This window comes from Chlorocebus sabaeus, chromosome 20 (assembly GCF_047675955.1).
Source record: "Chlorocebus sabaeus isolate Y175 chromosome 20, mChlSab1.0.hap1, whole genome shotgun sequence".
NCBI classification, from domain to species: Eukaryota; Metazoa; Chordata; class Mammalia; order Primates; family Cercopithecidae; genus Chlorocebus; species Chlorocebus sabaeus.
The window spans coordinates 83,770,300-83,789,007 of record NC_132923.1 but is presented as its reverse complement, the minus strand read 5'-3'; the positions used below and the strand labels follow the sequence as shown (position 1 = coordinate 83,789,007).

At 40.2% G+C, this 18,708-nt stretch overlaps 1 protein-coding gene across 3 annotated transcripts in view; it reads left to right on the top strand.

Annotated features, from left to right (window-relative positions):
• SCP2 (sterol carrier protein 2) overlaps positions 1-18,708 on the top strand; it is a 126,514-nt gene that overhangs the window by 86,049 nt on the left and 21,757 nt on the right. For all 3 annotated transcript variants that reach the window (XM_007978723.3, XM_007978724.3, XM_007978725.3), the window contains 2 exons: positions 3,250-3,403; positions 16,870-16,972. In XM_007978723.3, coding sequence (XP_007976914.1) covers positions 3,250-3,403; positions 16,870-16,972 — 257 coding nt within the window. The remainder of the gene's footprint in view (positions 1-3,249; positions 3,404-16,869; positions 16,973-18,708) is intronic.

The window sequence follows — 18,708 nt, the reverse complement described above, 5'->3', positions numbered from 1 at the left end:
CACCTTCCCGACATCTGGTTACAGAAGTGTGCTGTGAGTATGCTGAGAGGAAAAACAGCTTGCTTTTTCTCTTTACATCTAGCTTATAATTTACATCACTGTTAGGGCTTAGAAAACCATACACCAGAATAAAAGCCTCAGAAGCAAAAATTTTTCTCTGGCCTTCTCCTGGTCTCCTGTCTCTCAGTCCCATTCTCCCCACCAAGGCCAGCCGTAGAAACTGGAATCCCTCTTCCTCAAGTTAGATCTTGAAAGCCATAACCCCTTTTCCCCAAAGCCAGTCATAAAACCTAGAATACTACTATAACTTCTCTTCACCTTTCTGTGTAAAAATTGGCCATAAAGAAATTATCTGACCTATCTTGTTTGACTATAGGTCATAAGACCCCCATTCCAGAAAGGGACCTGCCCCACACCCAGAAGGAAGGAATGCATGCTCACAGAGGCCAAGAAGAATCTAGATGGACAGGCCTGGCTGGGTTTCCCCGCTCAGTCTATTAGCATTAGATCATACACTTTTTGTCCAATCATATTTCTATATGGCTGTTCCATACTTCGTTGAACTTAAGCATAAAATGGACAATTTCCCTTGTATCTTTGGGTCTTTATTCTGAATGCTCCTATGTATACACGGTAAATAAATTTGTATACCCTTTCTCTAATTAATCTGACTTTTACAAAGTTGATTTTTCAGGAAACCTTCAGAGGGCCAAGGAGAACTTGCTCCCTTTGCCCCTCTCTACCTAACCATTCCCCGGTTATTTCACTTCTAGATTATCTAGATTTTCACTGTTATAACAATCTGATGAACAGATAGCTTTGTGTGTAAAACTTTCCCAACATTTGATTATTTCCATGGAATGGTTTTGAAGGCATTTTAAAGACTCTTCATAACTTTGTACGTTGCTTTCCAAAAAGGTAGTCCTGGTTTAAACTTTGACCAGTTCTGCATGGAGGTAACTATCTTGCCATAGTTTCCCCTGCATTGATTATTCCCATTTTTAAATATTCTTACCAATTTGATTGGCGTAAAATGGTATCTGTTTGATTTTTATCAATGGCGAGTTTGAGTATTTTCTCAAATAGTTGTAAATTGCATCTATTCTTTTGTGAAGACAACTAGTAGTGTATCTAAGACCAGTTTGAATATTTTTTGTCTTACACATTCATTTAGGCTTTTCATAAAGGCAGATTTCCAATAAAACTGATTGCCCCCAAGTTTGGGTATAATAGAGTCATTTCAGTTTGGCCTTCCTCATTAATTTCTAAAATATTCAAAATTCAAAAAGCTATTACCAGGTGTGGAGCTACCTTTTTTTTTTTCTCTCTTTTCTTTTTGAGACAGGGTCTTGCCCTATAATCTTGCCTTGCTGGAGTGCAGTGCATGATTATAGCTCACTGCAGCCTTGACTTCCTGGGCTCAGGCCATTCTCCTTCCTCAGCCTCTTGAGTAGCTAGGGCTACAGATACATGTCCCCATGCCTGGCTGATTTAAAAAATTTTTATTTTTAGGCTGGGGTGCGGTGGCTTATACCTGTAATCCCAGCACTTTGGGAGGCCGAGGTGGGCAAATCACAAGGTCAGGAGTTCAAGACCAGCCTGGCCAATATGGTGAAACCCTGTCTCTACTGAAAAATTAAAAAAAAAATTACCCGGGAGTGGTGGTGTGCGCCTGGAGTCCCAGCTACTTGGGAGGCTGAGGCAGGAGAATCACTGGAACCTGGGAGGCGGAGGTTGCAGTGAGCTGAGATTGTGTCGCTGCACTCCAGCCTGGGTGACAGAGCAAGACTCCATCTCAAAAAAAAAAAAAATAAAATAAAATACATTTATTTTTAGTGGAGATGAGGTCTTGCTGTGTTGTCCACACTGGGAGCTACCTATTTTAAAATAGTGTTTAAGATACTTGGTCTATAAATATATAGACACTGCTTAGAAATGAAAAGCAGCAGTTAAATTTCTTGGGGAAGTTGGAGTTTATACAGGAGATTGTCACAGGTACTCAGGAATTGGAAGTTGTGGCTGGTGATGTGCATGGAAGAATAGGCACTGTAACTAGTAGACCTGCAGACCAGTCTATCCTAATAGAACATTCTTTTTTTTTTTTTTTTTTTTTTTTTTGAGACACAGTCTTGCTCTGTGGCCCAGGCTGGAGTGCAGTGGTCCGATCTCGGCTCACTGCAAATTCCGCCTCCTGGGTTCACGCCACTCTCCTGCCTCAGCCTCCTATATAGCTGGAACTAGAGGCACCTGCCACCAGGCCTGGCTAATTTATTTTATTTTATTTTTAGTAGAGATAGGGTTTCACCGTGTTAGCCAGCATGGTCTCCATCTCCTGACCTCGTGATCTGCCCGCCTCAGCCTCTCAAAGTGCTGGGATTACAGGCGTGAGCCACCACGCCCGGCCCTGATAGAACATTCTTAACCCAGCTCTCCTTTAATAGCTAGTCCGATAGAAAGGCAAACAAATGTACATCTGGAATCATGGGTTCTAACCTCACCTCTGGAATTAGCCTGCTTTGTAACCATTCACCTCTGTGTTTCTCAGTGTTTACATCAGTAAGTTCCTTTCAGCTCTAAACATTTTTGATTTTATTATTCAGGGGACAGAATGTTATCCTTGTGAATCCGGAACTTTTCTTGTGAGTAGCTGTGAATAGGTCTGGAAAACAACTCATTCTTTTTGTGTGTGTGTGTGTGTGTGTGTGTGTGTTTTAGTAGAGACGGGGTTTCCCCATGTTAGCCAGGATGGTCTCGATCTCCTGACCTCGTGATCCACCGCCTACCAAAGTGCTGGGATTACAGGCTTGAGCCACCGTGCCAGGCTTGTTGGGAACTACTTGGAGGAAAATAATAGGAAAAATTTCCCATACCAGCTAAACTTTTTAGGGAATGTGAACTTCCAAATCCTTGTTTATTTTCTTTTAATACATTAAAAATGGTAAAATTACATTATTTTTATGCCATTTTCCCTGGACTAGAGAATTGTAGATTCAGTGTTTTATCTTTCAACATGCCAGAAAACGACAGGTTGAGTAAGTTGAAAGAGTGCAGGAAAGAAATTTAGAGAGAAAATAACTAGCTACAAAACCCTTCAGTGTTTTAAGAGAAGTTACTATTTACACAAACGTTGTCTCGGCTTAATCAAATGCTTTAATTTAAGGTCACAAACATCCCTTTTCTGGATTGAGAAAGCTGGTGGAAGCAGCTTTCTGATCCAACAGACTCAGTGCTCTGTGTTCGATTTGTTAGGTCTTGCTCAGTGTGCAGAACTCTGCTGGCAGCTGAGAGGGGAAGCCGGAAAGAGGCAAGTTCCTGGTGCAAAGGTGGCTCTGCAGCATAATTTAGGCCTTGGAGGAGCTGTGGTTGTAACACTCTACAAGATGGGTTTTCCGGAAGCCGCCAGGTGAGTGACATTCTGAGTTTTGTGTGTCAATTAATCCTTCTGACTTTTCACAGTTGATGATGTTTTACATGTAAAAATTTCTTATTTTATTGTCTTAGTATTTAAGGAAAAGTATCTCATTACATTGTTTTAAGAACATGGCTTTAAAAGTGGCCATCAGGTTTTAAATTTAACAAACTTTAGGAGAATTCTGTTGAAAAAGGACCCAGGATAGTCATGAGAGTACTGAACCAGCCTAAGCTGGCTAGGTATGGATCTCGGCCCTCCCAACCTGAGTTATTTAGGCAGGTCTCCTCATGGCCTTCCAGGCTTCTGAGGTGGTTTAGGGAGTCACTAAATGTGCTGATTGGATCTTTGCAAATTTGTATTTCCGAGTCCAGCTAGTAAGCCCTCGTTGCTGCTAGAATTCTTTTTGTCTCTTGCTGACTTTCTTCGTCTCCTTCAACTGCCCATGCTTCTCAATTTGCAGGCACTTTCTTTCCCATCCCACTCAGGATCCCTCAACTCCCTTGCTCATCTCTCAGAGAAGTACTCCTCCCCAGAGGAAAAAAGCACCCCTCATGTCAAAGGCTCGGCTTTCCTTGTTCTGTGCTTTTGTTTCCAGTCACTTTCTGTAACTTGGTTATCTTTCCATTGACTCCTTTCCCTCTGTCAGCATACATGTTCAGGTCTTCCCTTAGATCTCTTTTTTTTTCCTTGCCTTAATTGTTGTTGTTCATGATGACCCTTTTATGTTGAGCCACCTTTATTTTTTCAAGCTGGAATACCTCACAGTCTTAATTTTTTTTTTTTTTTTTTGAGACGGAGTCTTGCTCTGTGCCCCAGGCTGGAGTGCAGTGGTGCGATCTCGGCTCACTGCAAGCTCCGCCTCCCGGGTTCACGCCATTCTCCTGCCTCAGCCTCCCGAGTAGCTGGGACCACAGGCGCCTGCCACCACGCCCGGCTAATTTTCTTGTATTTTTAGTAGAGACGGGGTTTCACTGTGTTAGCCAGGATGGTCTCGATCTCCTGACCTCGTGATCCGCCCGTCTCGGCCTCCCAAAGTGCTGGGATTACAGGCTTGAGCCACCGCGCCCGGCCCAGTCTTAATTTTTTACCTCACCATAGAGGTCAATGTCAGGTAAGGCCACCAGGATCTAAATGAAATTGAATAACCTTGTCTTTGTTTTCTCTATTTACTCTCTTTAACCCTGCTGTAGCTTTTGACATTAATTGGCTCCCTTTTTTGAAATTCTTGGTAACTATTTAATCATTTATTCACACTTTTTTGTTTCTCCAACAAAGGATATGAGACACACCTCTTTTTTTAAAAAAAATTATACTCTTAAGTTGTAGGGTACATGTGCACAATATGCAGGTTTGTTACATATGTATACATGGAGACACACTTCTTTTATTGAGTCTATTACATTCTTCTGTAAGCTCTTGGATCTCTTCTCTTGTCCTCTCCTCTTTCTCTGCCCAGAATATAATTTCTGTTGTAAGACTTATAATTTAAAGCCCGTCTCAAATACCATCTCTCTTTGAATATCCACAGCACTTTGTACGTTTTTGGGTACTATCTAGTTGGTTTGGTTGCACTGTATCCAGTTTTTAATTCCCTTTATTATATGAAATCCTTGAGGCCTAAGACTGTGACATCTCTTGTTCCTAGAATCTCTCATATGTTTATTGAATTGGAATAAAAGATATTGAATCTTAAGTTTTTATGGGGTTTTTTTTTTTGAGACAGAGTCAACATACTCTTTTTCAAAATGCTGTAGAAGCTCAGAGGAAGAAATTATTATGAAGAAAGTAAATTTGAGCTGAGATGACTGGGATTGCCCAGCAGAAGTACAGGAGAAGGGCATTCCAAGTCTGTACATAGGTACAGAAATTTGAAAATACAAGGAGGTTTGACAAGGGGTTGTGCTGTGTGGGTACAGAGTAGGTTATTTTGTGTGTGTCTGGGTAGAGGGACAAAGTGGGATTATGGTTTTGAAATGATTCAGATGCAATGCTCAGGAGTTTGGAATTTATCCTGTAGAATATGGAAAGATATTCTTTAGCAAAAAATCATGTGACTATATTATACATTAGGTAGATCAGTCTGGCATTACTTTGAGTTGGATGGTGGAGAGACTAGAGGCCAGGAATGCTTGGGAAGCTGTTGTAGGAGTGTGGAGGAGAAATGTTTAGTGTTGCAACACAGGCTGTGAACAATGAAGAGGAGAGGTCATATTTAAGAGCTGTGAGCAACTACATTTGATTCACAATTAAACTTTAATTTAGACCAGTTTTGAACATGAATATCAACTTTGTATTATAACATCCTATTCGTTTTATGTAAGAGAGGAGCTTTTCTGCTACAGACTGAGAATAGGTTTGTATTCTATACTCTGTTAAATAAAACCCCTTTTTAAAGCCCAACTTTGTTTTGTATTTCTTCTTTAAAAATTAAGGTATAATTTACATACAGTAAAATTCATTCTTTGTATTTTATTTCCACAAGTTTTGATAAACATAGTCATATTACTACCACCATAATCAAGATATAAAATAGTTTTATTGCCCAAAAAAGTTCCTTGTGCACCTGTGTAGTCAACCCTTCTCCTTCTCTTCTAGCTTCTGGCAACCACTGATCTGTTTTCCACCCCTGTAGTAGTCTTTTTTGCAGAATGTCATGTGAATGGAATCAAAAAGCCTTTGAGTCTGGCTTCTTTCACTTAGTATTACACATTTTAAAATTCATCCACGTTATTGTGTGTATCAGTAATTTGTCCCCTTTTATTGCTCCATAATATTTCATAGTATGGAAGTGTTAGTTGCTTACCCATTCCTTGTTTGGGGCATATTTGGATTATTCCCATTTTCTTTTTAATGGAAAACTAAGTTAGCTTGAAAGTTTAACCCAGGGTGTACTATTTGAAGATCCTAAGTGATATGAGAAGTTAAATTAGAAGTAAAAATTGTTTCTATATAATGATTACAACTGTATGCATGCCCATAAATAAGGACAAGAAGAAGCAATACAGAAAAATGGATAGAGAAAAATTGTCGGAGTGGTAGCACTGCAGGTGATTAACTTGTTCATATTCTGAATTTATTTTTTCTTTTCTTTTCTTTTTTTTTTTTTTTTGAGACAAAGTTTGGCTCTTGTCACCCAGGCCGTAGTGCACTAGTACGATCTCAGCTCACTACAACCTCTGCCTCCCAGGTTCAAGTGATTCTCCTGCCTTAGCCTCTCAAGTAGCTGGGATCACAGGTGCTTACCACCATACCTGGCTTATTTTTGTATTTTTAGTAGAGACAGGGCTTCATCATGTTGGCCAGGCTGGTCTCAAACTCCTGACCTCAGGTAATCCACCTGCCTCTGCCTCCCAAAGTGCTGAGATTACAGGCGTGGACTATTGCGTCTGGCCTGAATTTCTTTTTCAATTAGAGCCTGTTAGGTAGTTACAAACAAACAGGAAAAAATTCTAAGAATAATACAAGGAACTCCCTTATACCTTCTACTTAGATTTACGAATTGTTGACATTTTGCCCATTTGCTTTATCATTTTTCCTCTACATATATCTATATACATTTTTTTCTTAACTATCTGAGAGAAAGGTGGAGTTGTTATGCTTCTTTATCCATAAATATTTCAGTGTATAATTGTAGAAACAATGACATTCTTTTCCTTAACCACAGTAGTTATAAAACTCAAGAAACTTAACAGGGGTTGGGCGTGGTATTTCATGCCTGTAATGCCAGCACTTTGGGAGGCTGAGGCAAGTGGATAGCTTACGGTCAGTAGTTTGAGACCAGCCTGGACAACATGGTGAAACCCCCTCTCTACTAAAAATACAAAAATTAGCCAGGCATGGTGGCACACGCCTGTAGTTCCAGCTACTCAGGAGGCTGTGGCACGAGAATCGTTTGAGCCTGGGAGGCAGAGGTTGCAATGAGCCGAGATCACGTCACTGTTTTCCAGCCTGGGCGACAGAGCAAGACTCTGTTTCAAAAAAAAAAAAAACAAAAAAAAAAACAACACATGGATACAATACCATGAGCTCATTCAAATAACACGCAGTCACAGTTCAATAACTGTCCCAATAATATATTTATAAAATATACTCTAAGCTTTATTTTTTCTCCCTGTCAGGAGAAATCTGTAAAAATGCATTTAGCTGTCATGTCTCTTATTTTCCTTTAATGTGAAATGATCCCTCAGACTTTCTTTGTATTTCTTGACCATGATTTTTTTGAAGAGTACAAGTATATTCTTTAATAGTAGAATGTTTCTCAATTTGCAATTGCCTAATGTTTCCCCAAATTAGATTCAAATTACACATTTTTTGCAGCATGAAGTGATGTTGTATCCTTCTAGGTGCATCATATCTGGAGGTGCATGAGGTTGTTTAACCCATATTGGTGGTGTTAGCTTTATTCACTTAATGTGGCATCTACCATGTTTTCCTCTGAAAAGTTGCTGTTCTTTTCTTTGTAGTTAATAAGAATTTGTAGCAAGATGCTTTGAGATGATACCATTTTTTCTTTACTTTTTACCTGGCATTATTCTGTAAGGAAGAACTTTCCGCTGTCTTCCATTTCAAAATTTATTCATGTATTTATATATACATACATACAAACTCATGAATTCTTATTGTATTCACTGGGTTATAGTAAAGTGGTATCAATTATTTTGATTTTCAAAATGCCTCTGATTTGGCCAGTGGGAACCTGATCAAGTTGATTCTTTTTTCCCTATGATTCCTTTTAGTAGTTCCTTACTTTCTAGCACAAGAAGAGATTCCAGGCTCATCTTGTGCTTTTTAGCCTCAGCCCTAGGATCAGTCATTTCTCTGAGTCCTGGTTCCTTTTAGTAGAGAATGGTATATGGAAACCACAAATGGCTGTTAGCTGTGTGCTTGTTATTATTACTTCTAGGCCTTTTCAGCAAGCGCAGTAGCACACACAAGCATTACTTTAGTTTTGTTTTAAAATAGATATTTAAGGAATGCACACAATAATCTTAATGTGATGTATATCTGTTTCCATACTCATGTAGCCACCAGTTTGTTAGCAGTTAGAATGAGGAATTTATAAAACTAGTTAAATGTCACTTGTATGTGACAACTTTTTAAATTTTATAGACTAGAGTTACCAGAGACAGATTTTTTTTTTTTTTTTGAGATGGAGTCTCCCTCTGTCATCCAGGTTGGAGTGCAGTGGCACAGTCTCGGCTCACTGCAACCTCCGCCTCCTGGGTTCATGCGATTCTTGTGCCTCAGCCTCCTGAGTAGCTGAAATTACAGGTGTGTGCTACCATGCCTGGCTAACTTTTGTATTTTTAGTAGAGACGGAGTTTTGCCATGTTGTCCAGGCTGGTCTCAAACTCCTGAACTCAAGTGATCCACCTGCCTCGGCCTCCCAAAGTGCTGGGATTACAGATGTGAGCCACTGCGCCGTGCCATCAGAGACAATTTTGATCAGTGGGAAGAGCACCTTATCAACTTTTTGATCACACTACTACTACTGGCTTTGAGCATATTAATTTAGCCTTTTCCTTATTTAGAAAATACTGAAAATACGTACTTTAGGGATCAGAAAATATCAAATTAAAAATATCTGCCACACATTGTAGTTGCTCAATAAACTGTTGGTTTTTTATTTCCCAATGCATTTTCCTTTCTTCTTTCCTATTTCTCTAGTTGTGTCACTGGTTAAAGGTCAAAAATGGTTCTATCTTAGTTTAATTTAATTTAATTTTATAGAGACAGGGTTTCACTGTGTTGCCTAGGTTGGTCTCAAATTCCTGGAGTCAAACAATCTGCCCACCTTGGCCTCCCATAGTGCTGGGGTTACAGGTGTGAGCCACTGCGCCCAGCCTAAAAATGGTTTTATTTATTAATTACAAATATTACCTAAGGGTTTAGGAAAAAATGAACTTAAATTTTTAGTACAGAATGGGGAACATATCCAACTCATTGAAGCCCACAGCTTGGCCAAAGAGGATCTTACCATATCTGCCACCATACCTCTATGAGGTTTGTTTGTTTGTCTTCCAGCTCTCAACTCTGTGGGCTGTATTTCTATGTGTGATGGAACCATGTGCCTGCTCTGAGGTCATGGGGAGTAGCTGATTACAAATGAACCTGATATTCCCTGAAACTTATGTGTACTGTACAACCATCTCCAATCAGAACAAACTGATTACTGGTTAAATTTTAGTTTTAGAGATGAAGGTTTGATTACAATGCGGGACTTTATAATCTTCCCAAACACTAAGAATAACAGCAACCACTGTTTTTTTTAGATAGAGTCTCACTCTGTCATCCAGACTGGATTGCAGTGATGTTATCATGGGTCACTGCAGCCTCGACCTCCCCAGGCTCAGATAATCTTCCCACCTCAACCTCCTGAGTAGTTGGGACCACAGGCACACACTGTCATGCCCAGTTAATTTTGGTATTTTTTTTGTAGAGGTAGGGTTTTGCCATGTTGCTCAGGTTGATCTTGAACTCTTGGGCTCAAGTGATCCACCTGGCTTGACCTCCCAAAGTGCTGAGATAACAGGCGTGAGCCACCATGCCTGGCCGTCAACCTTTTTTTTTTTTTTTTTTTTGGAGATGGAGTCTTGCTGTGTCGCCCAGGCTAGAGTGCAGTGGTGCGATCTTGGCTCACTGCAGCCTTTGCCTCCTGGGTTCAAGCAATTCTCTTGCCTCAGCCTCTTGAGTAGCTAGGACTACAGGCATGCATCACTAGGCCTAGCTGGCTAATTTTTGTATTTATAGTAGAGGTGGGGTTTCCCATGTTGGCCAGGCTGGTCTTGAACTCCTGACCTTAAGTGATCCTCCCACCTCGGCCTCCCAAAGTGCTGGGATTACAGGCATGAGCCACCGAGCTCGGCCTTTTTCTTTTCTTTTCTTTTCTTTTTCTTTCTTTTCTTTCTTTCTTTCTTTTTTTTTTTTTGAGACAGAGTCTTGCCTTGTCACCCAGGCTGTAGTGCAGTGGTGTGATCTCATCTCACCGCAACCTCTGCCTCCTGGTTTCAAGCGATTCTTGTGCCTCAGCCTCCCGAGTAGCTGGGACTACAGTCGTAGGCCACCAGGCCCAGCTAATTTTTGTATTTTTAGTAGAGATGGTATTTTGCCATTTTTTCCAGGCTGGTCTTGAACTCCTGGCCTGATGTGATCCACCTGCCTTGGACTTCCAAAGTGCTGAGGTTATAGGCATAAGCCACCATGCCTGGCCTCATCAACCATTTAAAAAAAATTATTTCAAATAACTTTATTAAGACCTAATTCACATGCCCACAATTCACACATTTTAAGTGTCTGTTCAGTGGTTTTTAGCCTATCACAAAGTTGTGCAGTCATTACTGCAATTAATCTTAGAATGTTTTCATCACCTCAAGAGAAAGTGTGTACCCATTAGTAATTCCTCCTTGCAGTCTCTGGCAAACACTAACCTACTTTCTGTCTCTATGGATTTGCCTGTTATGGACATTGTATGTAAATGAAATCATACATTATATGGCCTTTGGTGACTAGCTTCTTTCATTTAGCATAATGTTGTCAAGATTCGTCCATGTTGTGGCATATATCAGTACTTGATTCCTTTATATGGCTGAAGGTTCCAATTTCTCCATATTCTATCATTACGTCTTGTTATCTTTTTAATTTTAGCCATCCTAGTGGTTGTGAGGTGGTATTTCATTGTGCTTTGCATTTCCCTGATGGCTATTGATGATCAGTATCTTTTCATGTTTATTGGCTATCTGCATATCATCTTTGGAGAAAAGCCTTTTCAGATCCTTTGGCATTTGAAAATTGGAGTCTTTGTATTTTAATTATTGAGTTGTAAGAGTTCTTTCACAATCACTTTTTGAGGGCCTGGTGTGTGCCAGGACCACACTAGGTGTTTCACATGTACTTCTTTCTTTAATCCTCATAAAAGTCCCACACATTAGGTATTCCTGTTTATAGATGAGATTGATGATCAGAGTTAAAATAACTTATCTAAGGAGAGAGAGCCTTGAGTGGTAGGAATCAAGGTTCTAGCTGAGTGCAGTGCTTCTGTTCTCCTGGCTACTCTGTGCTCTCTGTCTTTGACATTGTTGTAGCAGAGCCTGTTTTAGGCCTTAGAATGAAAATTTTAAAGAATCATGGAGGGAATTCATATACTAAGTAAGATATTTGCTGGTTTTTATCTTCAGGTTTCCTTTCAATGTTTATATACTAGATTTATTCCAGGAAACATATATAAACCAAATTAAAAAAAAATAAAACCAATTGGAATTTAGTTTCTGATAAAAGAACTTTTTGTGTAAAGAAATCATGAGGAACATCCTTTTGTGAATGTGAATACTCTCTGAGTTTAATTTGATACATTCAGTTTTCTTAGAGCAGGGCACATATATAAATTTTAAGGAATGAGGTGTTTTCAGAAATTATTGATAAAACTTGACATATTAACTTTTATCTTAATCTGGATGAAAAGCTGGTTAATCACTAACTTCATGAACTTTTCAAAACAAGCAAGATAAAAGACACATCTGTGACCTTTGGGAACATGCACGACGTGGCAAGTTTGGAAAAGGGCACAATGATGATTAAAAGTAACTGAAAAATTGGACCAGTGAAATGAAATTGGCTTGTGGAGAACTAGTTGTGGCTACCTGATTTTAGGTTACATATTCAGACTTTTGACCAAGACAAAATAGTGTACCATAGATAATTCTGCTCTGAATGGAATAGGAAGGAATTAGGAGTTAGGCAAGGGAGAATTCAGTGTAACTTCGGTTCCATTCAGTTACTATTCACTAATGCCTATGATTTGCTGGGAACTGGCAATACAGAGATTTTTTTTTTTTTTTTTTTTTTAAGAAAAAGTATGGTATCTGCTCTTAAGCTGTTGACATTTAGTAGGGTTTCACAGAATAGGAGTTTCCTGAAAGGGCTGGGTCTCGAAGGGAGAAATGGAGCTTGCTAAGGTGGAGGTATTCTGGACCCAGGGTGCAGCAGTGGCAAAGGCATAGAGGTGTGAGGTGGCATTCTGTGCTCTGAGGACTGCACAGAGTCTGCTTGCTGGAGCTAAGGTTCCATTCCTTGTTCATATATTATGATTCCTCTAGTAGGCTGTCTTTTCAATTTAGACTCTCCACACCCTCCCTTTCACCCTCACTCTCTGCTGATTACTTTGCCTTATGCTTTGTTGAGAAATAGAAGCCATTAAACCCAAACTGCCTCAACTTCCATCCAAGACCTACAGACCCACTACACTAGAATTACACCCATCTGATCCTCTTTCTTCGCTTGAGTCTCCTCGTCCTGTCACAGGCTACAAGATTTCTCTCCTTCCATCTCCTTGCTCCAGGTTCCTCACCATCATCAGGCATACCTGTTCTGATTTGTTCATCTTAGATGAAACCCAGCCTTTCTAAAAATCCTGATGTGCTACAGGATGGATGATCCTTGAGAACATTATGCCAAGTGATATGTCAGTCACAAAAAGACAACTACTATATTATTCCACTTAGAATCATAGTACCTAAAGTAGTCAAAATTATAGAGACAGAAAGTAGAACGGTGGTTGCCAGGGGTTGGAAGCAGGGGAAAGTGGGGAGTTACTCTTTAATGGGTAGAGTTTCAGTTTTGCAAGATGAAAAGAGTTATGGAGATGAAAGGTGGTGATGATTGCACAACATTATGACTGTATTTAATACAACTAAACTGAACCCTTAAATATGGTTAGTATGGTAAATTTTATGTGTATTTTAACACAATAAAAAATTGGAAAATAAAATATGTTTTAAAAGTTATAGAACTCTCATATGCCCACATCCAGGAGGAAATGCTACATTTCTTTCTTTCTTTCTTTCTTTTTTTTTTGAGACAGAGTCTTGCTCTGTTGCCCAGGCTGGAGTGCAGTTGTCTCCTGGGTTCAAGTGAATGCTTATGCCTCAGACTCCTGAGTAGCTGGGATTACAGGCGCAAACCGCAATGCCCAGCTAATTTTTGTATTTTTAGTAGAGACGGGGTTTCAATATGTTGGCCAGGCTGGTCTCGAGCTCTTGACCTCAGGTGATCCACCTACCTTGGCCTCCCAAAGTGCTGGAATTACAGGCGTGAGCTACCACGCCTGCCCAGAAATGCTACATTTCTTTAAGAGATTAGTCAAAATAAAGATTTCATCTTTATCCTTCCCCACCAAAAAAAATACAAAAACAAAAACAAAAAAACCCACAACTCTTGATACCACCACATTCCTCTCCAGAGACCACCTCATTTTACTGTTCCACTAAAACTAATGTCTCAAAAGAGCCACGCTGTGTCTATTTCCCTCTTCTGTTCACTCTTCAATTCACTATATAATCTGACTTCCACCCACTGAAGACTGCTTTTGTCAAGGTCATCTGTACTCTCCATGTGCCACATCTAGTGGGTACTTGACCTTCGGGCAGCATTTGACAGTTTGCCCCTCCTTCCTGAAATCTTGCTCCCGGCTCCTGTGACACCATTCTCTTCTGGTTTTCCTCTCGCATCACTGGCTGCTCTTTCCCTTCTGTCCCTGGCTTCTGAGTATTGGAGGTCTAAAGGGCATTGTCCAGGGCTCTCTTGTTTCTCTATAATTCTCTTATAGTCCCTGCCCAGGGATTTAAATGCTTTCACTATGCTGATGATTACTCCATTTTATCTCTAGCTGGCCCTCTCCACTGAGCTCCAGACTCTCATATCCAATGGCTTTCTTGTTTTGTAAGATATTATACTTACTGTGCCTTAAACAGAACTTGGATCCCCTCTATTCCCACTACATTCCTCCTTGTCCTAGTAATGGCATTTCCATCACCAAGTTATTCAGGCCAAATGCCTGGGTAATCCTTGCCCTTTCCTCTTTATATCTCCCTCACCCGCACAGCAAGGCTTGTGGATTCTATTTCTATTTTGAATCTATCCCCACTCTCTATCTACTGGCAGACTGCCTCTGTAGTCCAAGCCACCATCACCTCCTATCTGGACTATTCCAACAGCCTCCTAACTAGTGCCCACTCCTCTTGCTCCTCTCCATCCTCATTCATTCAGCACACTGTTGTAAGAATAATCACAAATCAAATAATTTCACTTCCCTGTTACCATTTCTGTGGATTTCCAAATTCCCTACTTTGGCTTGCCTGCATCATCATTTGGCCTGCCTTGTTCTCCAATTTCATTTCATGTCACTCTCCCCACACCTACTGTATTGTAGAGACTCTGGTCTTCCTTGACTTTCTTTTAACATGCTCCTGTCTCCCTCAGGATCTTTGCAGTTTCCTCTTTGAATGGCTAGCTCCTTTTCTTCCTTTAATAAGGTCTTAGAGGTCATTCCTTGACTGTCCTTCCTAAAGTAGGTTCCTTTTTTTTAATTTAAAATTATTTTTTATTGATGCATAACTGATGTACATAGTCTCAGGGTACAAGTAATAATGTAATACATTCATGTAATTTGTGAAGATCAAATCAGTATACTTGGGATATCCATCATCTTAAATATTTGTCTTTTCTTTATTTTAGAAACATTTGAATTATTCTCTTGAATTATTCTCTTTTTTGCTGTTTAGAAATATAAATGCGGCCGGGCGCGGTGGCTCAAACCTGTAATCCCAGCACTTTGGGAGGCCGAGACGGGCGGATCATGAGGTCAGGAGATCGAGACCATCCTGGCTAACATGGTTAAACCTCGTCTCTACTAAAAAAAAAAAATACAAAAAGCTAGCCGGGCTTGGTGGCGGGCGCCTGTAGTCTCAGCTACTTGGGAGGCTGAGGCAGGAGAATGGCGTAAACCCAGAAGGCGGAGCTTACAGTGAGCTGAGATCCGGCCACTGCACTCCAGCTTGGGTGACACAGCGAGACTCCGTCTCAAAAACAAATAAATAAATGTATAGTAAACTATGGTCACCCTACTCCTCCGTTTCATAATACTTGGTACAGTTTGCAGTTATTTTGTGTTCACTTCTTTTTCTCCTCCACTGGAAGAATATAAACTCAGTGAGTGCAGAGACTGGGTCTGATCTGTTCACCGTCATATCTCCAGTGTTTTGAAATGTCTTGCTTGGCATGTAGCAAGAAGTCATTAAATATTTATGAAATGAGGCCAGGCACGGTGGCTTACATCTGTAATCTCAGCACTTTGGGAGGCCTATGTGGGAGGATTGATTGAGCCCTGGAGTTTGAGACCAGCCTGGGCAACATAACAAGGCCCCTGTCTGTACAAAAAATTTTAAAAATTAGCTGGGCATGGTGGCATGCGCCTATAGTCCCAGCTTACTCGGGAGGCTGAGGCAAGATTGCCTGAGCCCGGGAGTTTGAGGTTACAGTAAGCTATGATTGGACCACTGCACTCCAGCCTGGGTGACAGAGTCCCTGTGAGAGAGAGACAGAGAAAAAAAAAGTATGAAATGATAGAAGGAAAAGGGAAAGAGAAAGGAGCACTTTTTTTTTTTTTTTTTTTTGGACAGGGTCTAACTCTCTCACCCAGACTGGGGTGCAGCGGTGTGATCATAGCTCACTGCAGCCTCTATCTCCCAGGCTCAGGTGATACTTCCGCTTTAGCCTCCTGAGTAGCTGGGACTACAGACACATGCCACCGTAATAGAGTTAATAAATAACTTACTTATTTATGTAGAAATGGTCTGGTTCCATCACCCAGGCTCAAGCGATCATTCCACCTCAGCCTCCTGAGTAGCTGAACTACAGGCAGGCACCACCATACCAGGCTAATTTTTGTATTTTTTGTAGAGTTGAGGTTTCGCCATGTTGCCCAGGCTGGTCTCAAACTCCTGAGCTCAAGCGATCTGTCTGCCTTGGCCTCCCAAAGTGCTGGGATTACAGGTGTGAGCCACTGCGTCCAGATAACTATGTTATTTATTTTTTTGTTTCTAAATTGTCTCCTCCACTAGCATGTAAGATTCATGAAGGTAGCTTCTTTGGTTTACTGTATTTTCAAGAAAAAATTCTAGCTCCTAATGAGCTGATTATGTGTTGAAAAAATGGGAAGAAGAGCTTAATTGTTTGTTTGTGACGGAGTTTCACTCTTGTTGCCCAGCATGGAGTGCAATGGCGCGATCTCGGTTCACTGCAACCTGCGCATCCTAGGTTCAAGCGATTCTCTTACCTCAGCCTCCTGAGTAGCTAGGATTACAGGCTTGCGCTAGCATGCCCAGCTAATTTTTGTATTTTTAGTAGAGACAGGGTTTCTCCATGGTGGTCAGGCTGGTCTTGAACCCCTGATTTCAGGTGATCCGCTTGCCTCGGCCTCCCAAAGTGCAGGGACTACAGGCATGAGCCATCTCGCCTGGCCAAGCTTAATTATTTTATATGCTTACTAAAGATTTCCTTTGGATAAGATTTGCAACATCTCTGTTCTTACGGTTTTTGAAAATTTTGAAAATTACTATTTTATAAATGTTGAAAACCCTAGTACCTATGTGACTCCATGAATTGAAACAGTTTCTTTCCCCCAGTTCGTTTAGAACTCATCAAATTGAAGCGGCTCCAACCAACTCTGCAAATGATGGATTTAAGGCAAATCTTGTCTTTAAGGAGATTGAGAAGAAACTTGAAGAGGTAAGATTTGTGTAAAATATTGCCAGGAAGGACCTTGAGGCTAGAGGAAGCAGACACAGGTTTCAGGTGTTGCCACGCGGTGGTACAATTGAAAATTTATATCATGTTTTCAATTATTGAGTGTGGTTAGATTTCTGAGTTTCTATTAAGGCTTCCTTGTAATTCTAAAAGAAATGCACTTCAGAAATGTATAAATCTCCAGATTTGAGCTAAAAAACTATGATAAATACTGTTAAAATTGTCACTCTTTTCTAGGTCCTCTTTGTCAGAGGGTTATTCAGTTATGGGCAAAGTTCAAATGTAAAGGGATTCTAGTTTATTTTGGTATAATTTCCTTTGAATTAAAAAGGTCTTACTTAAAATCATTCCAAAGAATAATATTTAAAACGAGCCTTTTTTGTACATAGATCAAAATTCTTTGTAAAAAGAAATTGTGGTTTGATTTCTTAAAGTAGTTAAAATTTTTTTTTGTTTTAAAAATGATGCTAGGGTAAAAAATTTATACTATACAGAAATGTATGTTTATGAATAATATAAATTTTATACTATACTTTTGTTTTAACCTTTTAAACAAAAGTTTAAAATCTCCCCAAATTCTGCCACTCAGAGTTTACTGAAATGTTAACAGTGGTTAACATTCTTTCAGACATAGACATCTCTCTCTGTGTATATTAACTTATAGTTTTAAGCTAGGGTCATATAATACCTGTTGTTTTGTTGTTTTGTTTTGTTTTGAGACAGGGTCTTGCTCTGTCGCCAAGGCTGGAGTGCAGTGGTACCATCTTGGCTCACTGCAACCTTCACCTCCCAGGTTCATACAATTCTCGTGCCTCTGCCTCCTGAGTAGCTGGGATTACAGGCGCCCACCACCATGCCAGTCTAATTTTTGTATTTTTAGTAGAGACAGAGTTTCACCATGTTGACTAGGCTGGTCTTGAATTCCTGACCTCAAGTGATCCACCCGCCTTGGCCTCCCAAAGTGCTGGGATTATAGGGGTGAGCCACCACGCCCACCACAACACCTGTTGTTTTTTGTTATACTATATATGCTGATCTATTTTTTATGTACAATAATTAGTTCTTGATAGGTAATAGTCATACTAAGGCAATCTAAAAATAACTCTCCAGGCAAAATTGATATTTATTTCATTGTTTTAAACTTAGAGGAATCTTGGTATCTCTTTCTTTTTTTTTTTGAGACAGAGTCTCACTTTGTCTCCCAGAATGGGAGTGCAGTGGCATGATCACGGCTCACTGCAGCCTTGGGCCCCTGGGCTCAAGTGATCCTTTCACCTTGGTCTCCCAAAGTGTTGGGATTACAGTCATGAGCCTCTGCTTGGATGTATTTCATTATTGATTTTAGATCTCAGACCATACAAGGCATGGTTACAGCCATAATCACAATGCAAATTACACATCTATTAAGGTGATCAAAGTGGGCTCGAATAAATAGAATGTTTAAACTGTATTTCACTACATTAGAGTCATGGTATGAAAGGCAAACATTGTGCTTATCTCATAACCCTTATTGTAGGCCAAAGGACTACTTAATATCTGAGATGATTGCACTGTGGATGGGAATACAGGTGATATAACTGATGTGTCTTGTGAAAGAACCCAACATTCCCAGGACTTTCATTATAATCTGCAAACATCCTGAGGGAGAGCAGGGCTAGCCATTGGCCTAGAAGCCGCAGACCTGTCCTGCAACCATCTTGGGATGCATCCACATGGGG